At 40.8% G+C, this 14,604-nt stretch overlaps 1 protein-coding gene across 1 annotated transcript; it reads right to left on the bottom strand.

Annotated features, from left to right (window-relative positions):
- Positions 1 to 7,808: 7,808 nt before the first annotated feature.
- rplp0 (ribosomal protein, large, P0) lies at positions 7,809 to 13,407 on the bottom strand. The gene is made up of 7 exons (XM_072247467.1): positions 13,275 to 13,407; positions 11,287 to 11,462; positions 11,115 to 11,202; positions 10,565 to 10,711; positions 9,494 to 9,679; positions 9,010 to 9,150; positions 7,809 to 8,026 (listed from the first exon to the last, which is right to left on the bottom strand). Exons 1-7 carry the CDS (start codon positions 13,326 to 13,328, stop codon positions 7,880 to 7,882), a joined length of 939 nt encoding a protein of 312 aa, XP_072103568.1. The 5' UTR covers positions 13,329 to 13,407; the 3' UTR covers positions 7,809 to 7,879.
- Positions 13,408 to 14,604: the final 1,197 nt, after the last annotated feature.

Raw genomic sequence — 14,604 nt, forward strand, 5'->3', positions numbered from 1 at the left:
AAGCTCATTACTTTTGTTTAGCTTTTCCCCATAAAATAGGCCTAAATTTCAAACAAAAGCACATTAATTTACAGCTAGATGTGTAATTAAATACAGCTCCACCATCATGACACCACTGTTGTGGGCTGTATCAAAGGTGGTGATGAATCAGCATACAGGAGGGAGATTGAAAATTTGGCCGAGTTGAGTAATAACAACAGCCTTTCAATAAGACCAAAGAACTGATTCCAGTCAAGATGGTGCCAGCATACAATACTCCCTCAGTCAACATCTTCCAGATAGCTCAGGAAAATGTCTTATTTGCTTCTCTCATCTCTGTTTTTCACCTTAAATGTATTTCTGGGACTGTTAGAGCCTGCGATTCGGAGAAGCGAGTGTGTGTTTCACTTTATTTCACCGGTTAAAACAACCATTAATCGTCGATTAAAGCATTGAGGAAGATTGAGACATCTGGGTGAATGCAGAAGGCGAGTGAGAGATCAGTGCCGACTGCCTTCCTTTTGGTTGCTGCTGGAGAAGGAATCTATGAGAGGCTTATCGCTGAGTTGCTCACTCTGGCAGGCAGGTATGCCTCTCTCCTCGTGTGGTATCCCTCTCTTTCGATGAGTGTCGGTGATATCGGAGGATGGTATTGTGGTTCTGTGTTTATGGATTGGACTATTGCATTTATGGACCAAGGACTTTTTCTGACTGATGGTTTTTATATTCTTTGTTTTTTTATTGCCCGTCCCTTTTCCATTTCGTTGTGCAAGGGGAGGGTTTTGGGGACTGATGTTCTGTTAGCTCTTTGTACTGGGGTGGGGTTGTTTTTTGGGGGTTGAGTTTCCTGTTCCGTTCTGTACGGGGGAGCAGGGCTTTGGGGAGGAGGGGGTGATGATCAGGAAGCCATTTTTCTTTTGTACTGGGAGAGGGTTGGGTTTGATGTTTCTCTCTGAATGACTTTCACGTTCTTTCTTTCTTTGGTGGTTATCTGGCGAAGAAAAATGTCAGAGTTGTTTATGGATAAATGCTTTAGTAACAAATGAATCTTTGATTGTAGATTTCAGGAGAGGGAAACCAGAGGTTCATGAGCCAGTACTCATCAGAGGATCGGAGGTAAAGAGGGTCAGTAACTTTAAATTTCTGAGTGTCACTATCTCAGAGGACCTGTCCTGGACCCATCATATAAATATAATTGTAAAGAAAGCACAATGCTGCCTCAGCATGCCATCAAGAACCTTGGCAAACTTGTACAGATGTGTGGTGAAAAGTGTGTTGCCTGGTATGGAAGCACCAATGCCTTTGAGAGGAAAAATACTACAAAAGGTAATAGATTCAGCCAGTATATCTCAGGTAAAACCCTCCCAACCATTGAGCACATCTACATGAAACGTCGCCATAGAAAAGCAGCATCCACTATCAAAGATCCTGACCACCCAGGCCATGCTCTTTTCTCACTGCTGCCATCAGGTAGAAGGCACAGGTGCCTCAGGACTCGCACCACCAGGTCCAAGAACAGTTACTACCCCTCAACCATCAGGCTCTTGAACAAAAACGGATAACTATACGCATTCTATTTCTGGTGTTCTCACAACAGATAGTCTCACTTAGAGGACTCTTTACCTTGTTATTTCATGCTCTCGTTATTTATTGCTATCTATTTATATCTGCATTTGCGCAGTTTGCTGTTCATTGTTCCTGTTTACAGCTACTGTTCTATAGATTTGCTAAGTCTACCCACACGAAAAAGAATCTCAGGGTTGCATGTGGTGACACGTATGTACTCTGATAATACATTTTACTTTGAACTTTGATTAATTCAAGTCTGAATTGCTCTTTGTTTCATTAGTAATGTACTGTAATGCATTTTACAGCTTCACTTCAATCAGAGATATGATCACCATGGACATGAAGATATCAACTCTAATTTTATCCAATGAACGTGGAATCACATAGGATAATGGTGATTAAGAGGCTTCTAGATAGATATGTGAACATGAACAGAATACCCCAGCAACAGTGTGAATCCTTGGAGTACCGGCAAAGACAGCCTTGAGACCTTTGAAAGCATTATTTAGTACCCCTTGCTGTTCACAGTGGCTTTGACGTGAGACTTTCACAGGTTGACAGAAAGGAACACTGCCTTCTCAAGGTTGTCTTTGCCAGTACTCCAGAGATTCACACTGTCGCTTTGGATATTCAGCCTCTGGCACTTGTCAGCAAGTTTGCTCAGCTTCTCTTCTGATGACATATTGTTTGGGGATGCTGCTAATTTGAACAGCACCAGGCAAATTCTTAGTGCAGTTCTTAGACAGTTTCCTCTTTCATGACCTTGGGTGAAGTATTCAACTTCAGGAGGAAGAGGGGACGTGGCAAAGTCCTGAAAATATTGGCTTCCCAAAGAAACAAATTCACATATAGGGTGGACGTATTGCTGACAAGAACACATTTTCCCACTCATATTTAACAGAAGTCTGAAAAGCTGGCTGATAATGGAATGGTTTGGGATTTGAATAGATTAGCTTTATTTGTCACATATACATCAACATACTGAAACATACAGTGAAGTGCATCATTTGTGTCAACTATATAGTCAGAGGGTGTGTTGGGGACAGCCCACAAGTATCGCAATACCTTCTTCACCAACATAACATGCCCACAAATTACTAACCCCAACCTGCGCATCTTCGGAATATGGGAGGAAACCAGAGCACTTGGAGGAAATCTGCATGGTTATGAGGAGTGTAAAACTCCTAACAGACAGCAGCAGGAATTGAACCGTGATCGTTGGCACTGTAAAACATTACACTAGCTGCTGTGTTTCCATATCAGCTATTTCAGAGGCCAGTAGGGACAGGAATTACACGCTGCACAGATTGAACAAGATAGCAGATTCCATTCTCTCAAGAACACAGCCAAGCCAAGCCTAACGGAATTTCAAAAAATCAGAAAATGTTATTGTTAATGAAGTTATTTATTGAAGCTGTAGCCAGAAATTGGACTGGTGTCTGGTTGAAGGCTACCCAGCCACCCATGTCTCATGTCTTCAGGTCAAACCCATTTGTGCACATCCCACATACAAGGACAACTACTCAGTACTCCGTGCTGTTCTTGCTTAAAGAACAAAAATGAAGGCAGAAAGTGAGAATTCATTAACTTTGGATCCCCAAGAGGGAGCTGCTCTTGTGGGTGGGTGGGCTAAAAATACCGAGAAAGTGGATTTGGTATTGTCCAACTTCCAGGTGGGCTTCCTCTGACAATGCAGCTGAACAAGTTGGACACACAAGAGACAGCACAGGCTCGGCTCTAGAGCAGAAAAAACAAACTGCTGACGGAATTCAACAGTCAGGCTGATGAAGCCTATTTACTTACTCTCAATACACATCCAAGTTTTATGTACAAGCTGATGAGGGGCATTGATCTTGCCAGTGGCTTTTTCTCAGGGTGAAATGGCTAACATGAGGGGGCACAGTTTTAAGGTGCCTGGAAATAGGTACAAGGGGGAACGTCAGAGGTAAGTTTTTCACACAGAGAGTGGTGGGTGTGTGGAATGCATTGCCAGCAAAGGTGGTAGAGGCGGATACAATAGGGTCTTTCAAGAAACTCTTAGGTACATGGAGCTTAGAAAAATAGAGGGTTATGCCTAGGGAAAATTCCAGGCAGTTTCTAGAGGAGGTTACATAGTCAGCACAACACTGTGGGCCGAAGAGCCTGTAATGTGCTGTAGATGTTTCTAGGTTATATGTTCTAGTCTTTTCTGAGGGTTGGCCCACTCAAAAACTTCATCCACAATTTCATACTTCACCTCTGGTTTTAAGTCAAGTGTGATGACCAAATACACTCTTGTATTTATCAATGTCGTGTAATTTGCTATCAGAATGCAAGGACACAAGGAGCAAAATAGGTCACTAAGCCTAGAAAAATAGAGGGCTATGCAGTAGGAAAATTCTAGGCAGTTTCTAGAGTAGGCAAGATATTGTGGGCCGAAGGGCCTGTAATATGCTGTAGGTTTCTGTTTCACTCTTTCCAGATTAATAACCTGAGGCCTGGAGATCCCATCCTCATTCATTATCATTGATGAGTCCTGGATCACTACTGAAGGTCATTGGAAGTTCAGATCAAATATCAAATATCGATTGAAAGTCCAGAAGTTGAGAGCCAATGGTCGGAGCCCCGAGTCTGCGATTCTCTGCAAGTCCACGGGGAAACTCAAAGGCCCGATGTCTGTGAATCATTAAGCCCTCTGGAGACTGGAGGCCGAAGAAAACAGCCTGTTGTGAGTGCACAGTGTATGTGTGAGGGAGAGGATGGAACTTCTGCAACATTATCAGTACACTGGATGAACTCGACAGGTCGGGCAGCATCAGTTAGAAACCATGAGTCGACGTTTCGGGCTGGAACCCTTCATCAGGACTGAAGAATGAAAGATGGGGAAGGATCACAGCATCTGCAGATTATTTTGTGTTTTGGAACTTCTTCTGGCAGTTCATTCCACACTCACAACACCCTCCTAGTGAAAAAGCTTCACCTCAGATTCCCCTTTAAGTATTTCACTTTTCATCCTAACCTATAAACTCCAATTCTAGTCTCACCCAACCTGAGAGGGAAAAGCCTACATATATCTATGCGCCTCATCATTTTGTATACAGTACTTACATAACCTTTCAAGTGTTTCTCCTACACTCTGCAGAATAAAGTCCTACCCTATTCAACTTTTCCTGATAACTCAGGCCCTAAAGTCCTATTAACATCCTTCCAAATTTCCTCTGTATTCTTTCAACCTTATTGATATCTTTCCTGCCAATTTGGCCTTAATAGCAGTTCCAAGCTTTCTACTTTTTAAATTCACTTCCAATTTGAGACACTTGTCTCTTAATTGCTCACTGAACAAACATAGGACATAGAACTGTATGGCATGGTACAGGTAACTTGATCCAATTATTGCCAGTCACAAGTGGTCACAATGGCCATTATGTGTATAAAGCACTACTGCTATGTCGACATATAATTTATTAAGACAAGTGCCCCCACTTCTTATTAGTCCTGAATACTTTTTAAAACATTTACGCATGTGTTCTACATACAGTATTCATTATCATTGTTTTCTATCCATCACTTTTCTTTATGCCAATCTACAGTTGGGGAGAATCATTCTACGAGATCAATTCAAGGTACAATTAGATCAACATTTCGCTCATCCCCTCTGCTTTCCGAATGACAAAGGGTCTTGGCCCGAAACGTCAACTGTACCTCTTCCTATAGATGCTGCCTGGCTTGCTGCGTTCACCAGCACTTTTTTTATGTATGTTGCTTTTTTCAATGTTATCAAGGAAATGTTAATGGAATAAGGAATGAGTCAGTCGAGTTCCCCAGCCAGCACCCAGCACCTGATCCAAGTGTGATCCCTCCAGCGTGAAGCCCGTTGTTTGAAATCCACCACATTGCAATTGTAATACAAGATGCTCTGGCAATGCCCATATCCGTCCCTGCTGATGTACATTCCAGCCGCATTCTGATCTTCATTTCATATACAATGAACTAAAATGTGATCTTCAGCACTCTTCTCAAGATTAGGAAATCTATTCCTCAGATGCCTGTTGCAATGTAATGAAAATATTATACCTGCATCAAACATTTATTTTGAATGCATTGTTGGTACAAGGAAAACCCTGAATAGTACTGAATTCATTATACTGTACACATGCTAAAATAACAATTATAGGTTGTGATCAGCTGATTTTGTTTCACTGGTAATCCACTTACACATAGCTGTTGGAAGCACTGTTGTAAACCAAGAATTGTCAAAAATCCTCAGGCCCCATGTCCAGATATAATCTTTATTTACTGTCTTCTCCAAATTAGTATGATGGGGTTAAGATTTCTACTGCTTTGCTGTAAAGTGGTTTATATTGACAGTTTTCTGTAAAAGCAATGTGCCATGCTGTGAAGTGTGGTTCGGCTTCTGTTAAGGACATGTTGTCCAACTTAGAAATGTGAGTCAGCCAATCAGGATAGTGGTTAAGTTTTCTGTACAGTGGTCTGGTCCAGGGGCTTTTGACATTCCAGAAGGGAAGATGCCGCAGAATGCCATTGGAAGGAGAGCCCCGTAGCACAGTGCTTTGTGCAGATGAATCGCCCCAAAATGGACCGGTACCCCTGAGAGCAAGCCAGTTTGTTCAAGTTGGACTGAGAGTGAAGTTTGGAAAGTGATGTGTACTTGCAGATTGCAGATTGTGGGTCAAGTGTGAGAGCAAAAGACGACTCCGTACGAGCTCCAAAGGTCTTGTGCACATTGGACTGGTTAACTGTAGTAGGCCCTTTTATTTTCTTTTTCCTATTAACTGTTTGATAAAGCTGAAATCTGTTAATATACTTACTTTATAATTTTATGTAGTGTACAATATTACTGTTGAGTTGAGTTGCGTGGCTGTTAGCAGAGCCGGCTATCAAGGTTGCCTATGAGCCCAGTGAGGTTACAGCATTTCCGTTCACTGTAGTTCATTCAACTCTCAAAATAAATTATTTCCTGCCAAACTCACAACAAACCCTCCAATGTGGCTCCATTGTATAGAGGAGCTCCTATTCTCTGAGTGTACCCCTATCTTTATATCCTTCAATCACATAACCAGTTGCCTTTAAGAAACTGCAGGGATGGTAATCCCTTCCTTTTTAATCATAGCCCACTGTACCAAACCTTGAAATCCCAGACAGCAAGAGTTTATTTCACCAACTCAAAGCAATGTATGAACCCCCTTTATTAGAGCTCCCAAGAGGGTGTACTCTTTGGTAAAAGCAATGGGTCTTTTGAGACAAATGTAAACTCTGGATGCATACTTACTCTAACTCTTCAAATTTAATGCTCCTGGAGAAAATACAAGCCTACCATGCACGTTTCCATTCCTGACTTTGTATTTAGCCTTGACATGCCCTCACAACCTCTTCACCAGCTGTCCTAGTGCTCTGGTTTCCAATCCACTGCAACTCCAGTTTAAGTCACCTAACTCCCTGAACTCACTTTTCAGGACCTCATCACCCACATCGTGGACCACAATCTCTGGCTACTCTCCATCCATTTAAGAATACTGTGGACACATTCAAAGATGTCCCTGATCCTGGCACCCAGGAGGCAACAAGGAATACTAGATTCTCATTCTCATCCACAGAACCTTTCTGTTCCCCTAACCACTGAATCCCCTATCACTACAGCTAGCTATATGATCACTGGGGCTTTCCCCCGCTAGGTCATTCCAACAGTATGCAAAGTGATATATACCCAATTTTGAGGGAACAACCACAGGGGTACTTTGCACTGGTTGCCTACCCCATTTCTGCCTCCTGTCAGTCAACCTTGGGTATAACTACCACTCTACATGTCCTTATCAACTCCTTAGTCTCCCAAATGATCTGGAGTTCACCCAGGTCGAGCTCCAACTCAACACAGGGTCTGTTAGAAGTTGCAGCCAGATACACATCTTGAGGGTGTAGTCATCAAGGATAATTGAGGACTCCCTGCCTTCCCACATCCCACAAGAGGAGTATTTCACTTTCCTTCTAGGCATACCCACTGCTCTACATGCACAATAAAGGAGGAACAAGTAAGGAACAGTAATGAAAAAAAAGAATTACGCACGCCTCTTCTCACCAAAGTCTCAACTGCCCCACTCACACAATGGCCACTCTGCTTAAATCCAACATTATTGGATCTTCCCAAGTGTCTAACTACATGCAATCCAATGACTCCTTGGGAACCGTAGTGTGCAAAATGTGCCAACTACCCCTACTCGTTTCTTTTAAACTCTCCCTTCCTCTACAAATGCCAGAAGGACAAGTTTCTGTAAATACTTCCTTTTATTTTGGTCAGGTAGATTGAACAGCCATGCTGAGACGGGCTGGCTCTTTTTTAGTCAAACAGACCAAAGCCCATGTCATCGTCAGACTCCTCAGACTCTTCTTTCTTCTCCTCTTTCACTTCCTCCTTGGCAGCAATTGGAGCAGCCTCAACAACAGGGGCAGCAAAAGCTGATGGGTCAGCCAAGAAAGCTTTTACCTTTAAAAACAAGAACAGTTATGTTACAGTTCAGAACAAAATTTCAACATCATTGAAGAGTAATCCAATCCATTTTGATTTCAGAATACTAGCTGCAGACCAACATCTAAGCAAGTTTCCTAGCACCACTAAGAAATTATACTCAGTATTGAACATATATTAAGCCATTGAAAGTTCAATACCACAGAGGAAGGCAACTCTAAGGCAGAGACACTTTTGAGGAAGAAAACACAAGAATTGGCAACTGAAGTAGGGGGTGAAAAACTCATCTACACAACAAAAAAAAATCAATCAGAATAAGCAACTGCAATCTGTTGGGCATAATTTTTAAAAGCAGTAATGTTTCTCCACAAATCATACCAGTTAAAAATGTTAAGGTTCTGTAATTACTCAGGCTCATAGGAATACACCAACTGAAACAGCTTACCATTCTGAAATTAGTTAAAACATTGGCAGGTCTGATGTCATAGTCCATATAAGGTTGGCAGACATTAGCGCTACTGACTTAAAAAATATTCCCTATTTATTTAATTAATTTAAATTCCCATTTGACTTACAGTTTTCTAACAGCACCCCTGAAACCCACAACTTCTACCTAGGGGCACAAGAGCAGCAGGTATGAAAGAACAGTATTTGCAAAGCTCCCTGTAAGTCACGGAAAGGGGGAGGGAAAGGAGAAAATAATTGCCATTCCTTCATTGTCCCTGGGCTTCAACTCTGAAACACTATCCAACCCTGGGAGTGCCTTCACCTGAAGGGCTAGCACTTTGTAAGAATGAGGAAATAGGCAATAACGGTTTACTTCAGCAGTGACACTTCCAATTACTACAGTGGTGGAACAAAAAATAACAAGTACTGCAAAGGGAGAGCTACAGCATCTGCAGAATTTAATAACTACAGTGCCTCCCAATCCATGATTTTGAGTATCAATTCAATCGGTCTTCTTACAGCTGGAATTAAACTTTGAAGGTACAGTTAGTTACCTTATCAGCTAATGGGAAGGAATAATCAGTCTCGACAGCAACGGCCAGCACTCTTTTGTAACCATTAATGATGGAATGTGGTACAGAGGCTACAGTTGGATAACCAATTTCCAGACACACACTTGCCACATTACGAACGCCCTGTGAAGACAAGGTGATTAAAAGGCTTCCATCACACAGCAACTGACTTAACAATATCAGGCACAAGGAAACCATTAAAAACTTTACATTTCTGAGGATGGCCACAATAAAACCCCACTGCAACCCAAGATACCACATAGTCCATCTTAAGTATGAAAGGTCCAATATCACCACTTGAAGGTTTAAAAATAGATGATGACAAATTCAATCTATTGAATGCTAAAACATTCAAGAGGTACCAGCATCTTACAACATCAGCTTATAAAACATGAAATATGTCTGTTTAACTAAACCATCATGGCCAGTCCATACCTAGAACCCCCAGCAATATCTTCCAGCTCACCTCTAAGAAACACTTCTGCAGAGTTTCTTCTGTGATGTCCAGGACCTCAGGGTCATATATACTGCCATTATCATAAACCTGCCTGATCACCAAGCCGTAGGAGAAGGGAGAGATGTTCAACATGTTCAGCAGAGTGGCTTCACTGGCTCCCACCTTGTCGCCCTCCTTGATGAGATGTACATCGCTCTAAGGCAAGACAATTCGTAGTCAGGAAAAAGTTTCACCTCATACCAAACAGGGTTAACAGTATTCACAATTATTTCAAATCTCGAAGATAAAAGGCAGTAACAATTTCACAAATGTTATTTTTGACAACTTGACAAGGTATCACCATAAAAAAATGAATACAGTCCACAGCCAGCTGTAAATATTCTATTATTAGTGTAAAACATGGTTATAATTCAAAGAAAACCAGCACAAAATAGCTTCTGAAAAATCCAAATTAATCATGCCAATTTTCAAAGGAATTAAATTGTGCAATGAACACAACAGTGATACAAGCAGCAGAAACACCACGTCACAGCACCAGGGATCTGAGTTTCAGATGCTGCCATGGAGTTTGCACATGAGATTTCCTCCAAGTGCTCTGCACCCCAAACAGATGCAGATTCATTAGCTACTGTAAATCGCTCCTAGCACAAAGTAGTCATAGAACCAGAACAAGTTGATGAGAATTAAAAACCAGATAATAGTAGGGCAAGCGTAACCATTAAGATAGATGCAAGTGCTGGGTTTGCCTTGGACTTGGTGGGCTGGTGTACAGTATCTATGACACCTAAAATACAGTAGGACATCTCTTAGAGCATGGCACATTATAGCACTTTGGCCAACGATGTTGTGCCCACCTTTCAACCCACTCCAAGGCCAATCTAACCCTCTCCTCCATAGGCACATGGATGAAAGGAAAAGAGGACTACCTAAGAGCTTCCTAGATGTCCTTAATGCATCTGCCTCTAGCACCAACCACGGCATTGTGTTCAACACACCTACCACTGGTTTTAAAAAAAAACATCCCCCTCCATCATAAAATTATGCCCCCTTAAATTAGCTATTTCCTAGGTGAATACTTACCAGAATTTCAATAGTACCTCTGGAGATCTTGGTGGTGATTCCCAAAGCCTGGAAAAAAGAGGTCTTCTCAGGTCCCAAACCGGTGTTTTGACTTGGCACAGTGACATCACATGGAGCAATTGCACCAGCACGAGCAGCAGCTGGGACCTGTGGAATTGCAGTAATTCAGTGCAGGTGGAACAAAGCAAGCCAGCAGAACAATACAATCTGACATTATAACAATAGAAGGCACTTTTAATAAAACACACTAAAATGAATGCATCTCAAAATAAAGACTAGGAAAACTCTACAAATCCAAGCCAGTTAAATTAAACCAATGTTCAAGATGTAGCAATTACTCTCCCCGTTCATGAATAGCAGTGCAGAGAAAGTACAGATGCCACAATTGGCAATGAAGAGCCTGCGTTAAAGATTAATAAATACAGACTGAAAAATCAAAGAATGTCCATTGATTTTATTGTCAAATAATCTCTAGGTTGGTTTACATAAGGGAATTATCTTCATTCTTCCCTATTTAAATTTATCAGAAGTAATGATCAAAAAAATTTACCTTGTTGGACAGCAGCATGTCACGGACTTCGCACAAATCTTCCTTAGTGAACACAAAGCCAACGTTACCACGAATGTGTGGGAGAAGCCTGAAGAGAAATATTAGTACGTATGTAATTATGCACATCAATTCATACTGTGATAAACAGCCTCACAGCTTTATCATCCCTTACTTCTCCAGAGCAGGGTTGTTCTCCAGGTGGCCACGGATAGCCTTGCGCATCATGGTATTCTTGCCCATCAACACCACAGCCTTGCCACGCAGCGATATACGGATCTGCTGCATCTGCTTGGATCCAACGTTGTCTGCTCCAACAATGAAACATTTTGGATAATCATCCAATAATTGCTAAAGAGAACATAGGAACAGTTTAATTACGTGCATAAGCATCATTTCATCAAAAGAAACAAAAACTTATCAAATGCAGATGTGTTGCAATCTAAACACAAATTTTTCACAATTAAACATCTTGTAGTGCAATCTTTAAACTTCTGAAGGCATGCATCTTTGTTATCTTGGTAACACCAGTCCAACTGAAGTTTAACAGATTTTGGACAAAGAATCTTTGACCTGAAACACTGAACATTTCCCTTTGCACAGAAATGCCCTGACATGCTTAGTATTTCAGGCATTCTCCACTTCAAATTTACAGTTAAAAAAAATTCCCTAATGTTCTTGTTGATCCACTAAGGTCAGTTAAAAGCAAATTATGGCCATCTTACTTGGAGCATTTTGATGAAGCAAGAGAGCGAGCCATCAATGTGGTATTCATGATGGTATTCACAGGGCTTTTGATAAAGTATCACGTAAGTATTTCCTTATCAAGGTTGAAGCCCATCAAATAAAAGGGTAAAGATATGGATAGAAATTGGCAAAGTAACAGAAGTTGATTTACCAGAACATAACCAGTAGTTTTTAATGGGTCAATTCTAACAGCATGCACGTTTCAACTATCTGCACAGGAACAAAACTTGGGAGGCAGTGAATAGAGGACATCAACAGGCTTCAAGAAGATTTTGAAAATCAGGTACATAGCAAGAAAGCAAGAAGTAATTTAAATCCTCTACAAATCCAAATAAATTCCATTTTGAATCGTTTATCAAAAGCTACTGATGATTAATCAGCAAAACCCATTTTAAGCTGCACATCCAAATTAAGAGTTTAATTGAAAAGGTGAAGACTGGTGAATATATTCCATCCGTTCACTATTTTTTGCCATAAGTTAACAGAAACTAATTCATTGCACGTGAGTGATAGTCGGGAGGATAATGCCTTGGTGGAGCTGACTGAGATTACAATCTGCAGATTTTTCTGTTCCTGTGCACTGGCCCCTCCACACAGGCTGCCGAAGGTTATAATCTTAGCCAGCTTCATCATATGCCCTAACTAACCTCCTCGGCATTAAGTACATCTTCAAAAGGCAATGCCTTAAAAAGGTGACACTCATCATTAAAGATTCACCATCACCCAGGCCCTCCTGTCATTACTACCATCAAGGAGGCAGTACAAGAGCCTTCAGGCACACAATGCAAGAATGGCATCTTACCCTGCCATCCAATTTCTGAAGAGCCAGGAAACCATGGACACTTCATTATTTTTACTCTTTTCTTATATTACTGTTTTTAGATACATTTCTTATAGTAAATTATAGTCTATTTTACGTATTGCACCATACTGCTACCACAAAAAAAAATTCATGACATATATCAACAATAACAAACCCGATTCTGATTGTCAAGCTATTGAACACAAGTAACAACCCATTCAGCCCCAGGATTAATGTTGATCGACAATTACACTGGAGCTCTTCTGGACTGTTAAATACCCATCTTGTTCTTTTCATTGTACAATTACTTACCAATTAACATTACATCAAAAGATTTAAATGTTACTTTTAATGCAATTTACCTTAATAGTTCACATTAAGGTAAATTGTCCCATCATGTTGAAATATCACATTACAGACTGATCTTTTCTCAGAATATTTGGGCTGACGACCCAAACAAATTTACCTTAGTTAACACGCTAACTTACAAATTTGCAAAGTTTTATTTTCATTTAAGATATACAATGGCTAGTGAGCCTCATATCAAATATGAATTAATAAAATCTGTGTATACTGATAGCGGGACTGCCAAAGTGAAATAAGATTATACTTACAATAATTTTGAGAAAATAATTTGATTTCCACGTAGCTCTGTCTTCCCTGGGCATCTTTAAGTGCTTCCAAGGATTGCCACAAACTGGTTTAAAGACGAGATATTACTGCAAGGCAATAAGAAAAAGCAAAATGAGGTTTAAAGCTAGTTAATCTATTTTTATACATATGCTTGTGTTCTTTTTACGGTGCATCCAATCTGGAGTGGCAATCATTCTGTTCTCCTTTACACTTGTGTACCAAAGAATGACAAACAATCTTGTTTTTGAGATGTCTGAAACCAAAATACTACACCTCAGCCCTGATCCTCCAGATTTGGTCTTTTACAATTTATGCAGCTCTAACAAGATTATGTTGCCAGACATCCAGTGCCCTTCCAACAGTTCAGAGGTTGTCCTGTACAAATTTAGATCCAACCTTCCTGCCTGTCTGTCTAGGTATCATATCCAATGCGGACTTTGGTGACCATGGTTTTCCATACAGATCTATCCTTCGTTGTTTGGATGACTTCCATTTCCTCAATGCGTAGCCACCTGGCTATGCTTTTGACATACATAAGCTGAGGTCTTCCTCTAGGTTTGCTCCCCTCAATCTTTCCAGAGAGTATGAGTTTTTCTAGTTCATCTTTCCGCATGATGTGTCCTAGGAATCTGAGTTCTCTTTCTCTTATTGTTGGTATGAGCAATCGAACTGCTTGGGCTCTTCTGAGAACTTCTTCATTTGATGTGTGTGTGGTCCATGATATTTTTAACATTCTCCTGTAGAACCATAATTCAGCTGCTTCTAGTCTCTTTTCCTTTGCTGGGGAAATGGTCCAGCATTCACTTCCATAAATCAGGATAGAATAATGTGACTAGAGAGGCCTCTGCGATTACTTTCTGCTGCCACAAAAGTGAGTAGTTTTTGAAGTTTTCTTTCTGAGTCAGCTATTAGTACAATGTCATCACCATATCTGATGTTATTTATATTATGGCCTCCAAATGAATCCTTTGATGGCTGGGAGTCCCTGCACTAAACCAGTCTCCTTGCACCATCACCTTCCCACTCATCTTTGTACAGCAAAAAACCTAGCTCCAGAACAAGATCATCTAACTTATCAAGAAGGCATTAGATGTAAAACGACACCGTTATAGCAACTGTTTTCCTGGGACAGTGCTAATTCCAAAGCCAAGAGCTCTTCTTATGTGATATATTTAATAAGGCACATTAAAGAATCTAATGCTGGAAGCCATGTAGCTGTTTCTTCCCCTATCAAAATGCAGCAAAAGGCCCAGGCAGGTGTACTATAATACCCATCTACAGTTATTCCTGATACATATGGTATCATTTATA

Source organism: Mobula birostris, chromosome 31, assembly GCF_030028105.1.
Source record: "Mobula birostris isolate sMobBir1 chromosome 31, sMobBir1.hap1, whole genome shotgun sequence".
Taxonomy (NCBI): domain Eukaryota; kingdom Metazoa; phylum Chordata; class Chondrichthyes; order Myliobatiformes; family Myliobatidae; genus Mobula; species Mobula birostris.

Bases quoted from the DNA above. Each gene is read 5' to 3' on its own strand.
- rplp0 (XM_072247467.1), bottom strand. From the start codon at position 13,328: ATGCCCAGGGAAGACAGAGCTACGTGGAAATCAAATTATTTTCTCAAA. The intron at 10,712-11,114 runs GTAAATTTTTTT...GCAATTCCACAG, and splicing joins ACATGCTGCTGTCCAACAAG to GTCCCAGCTGCTGCTCGTGC. The intron at 8,027-9,009 runs GTAACTAACTGT...TTGTTTTTAAAG, and splicing joins CCTTCCCATTAGCTGATAAG to GTAAAAGCTTTCTTGGCTGA.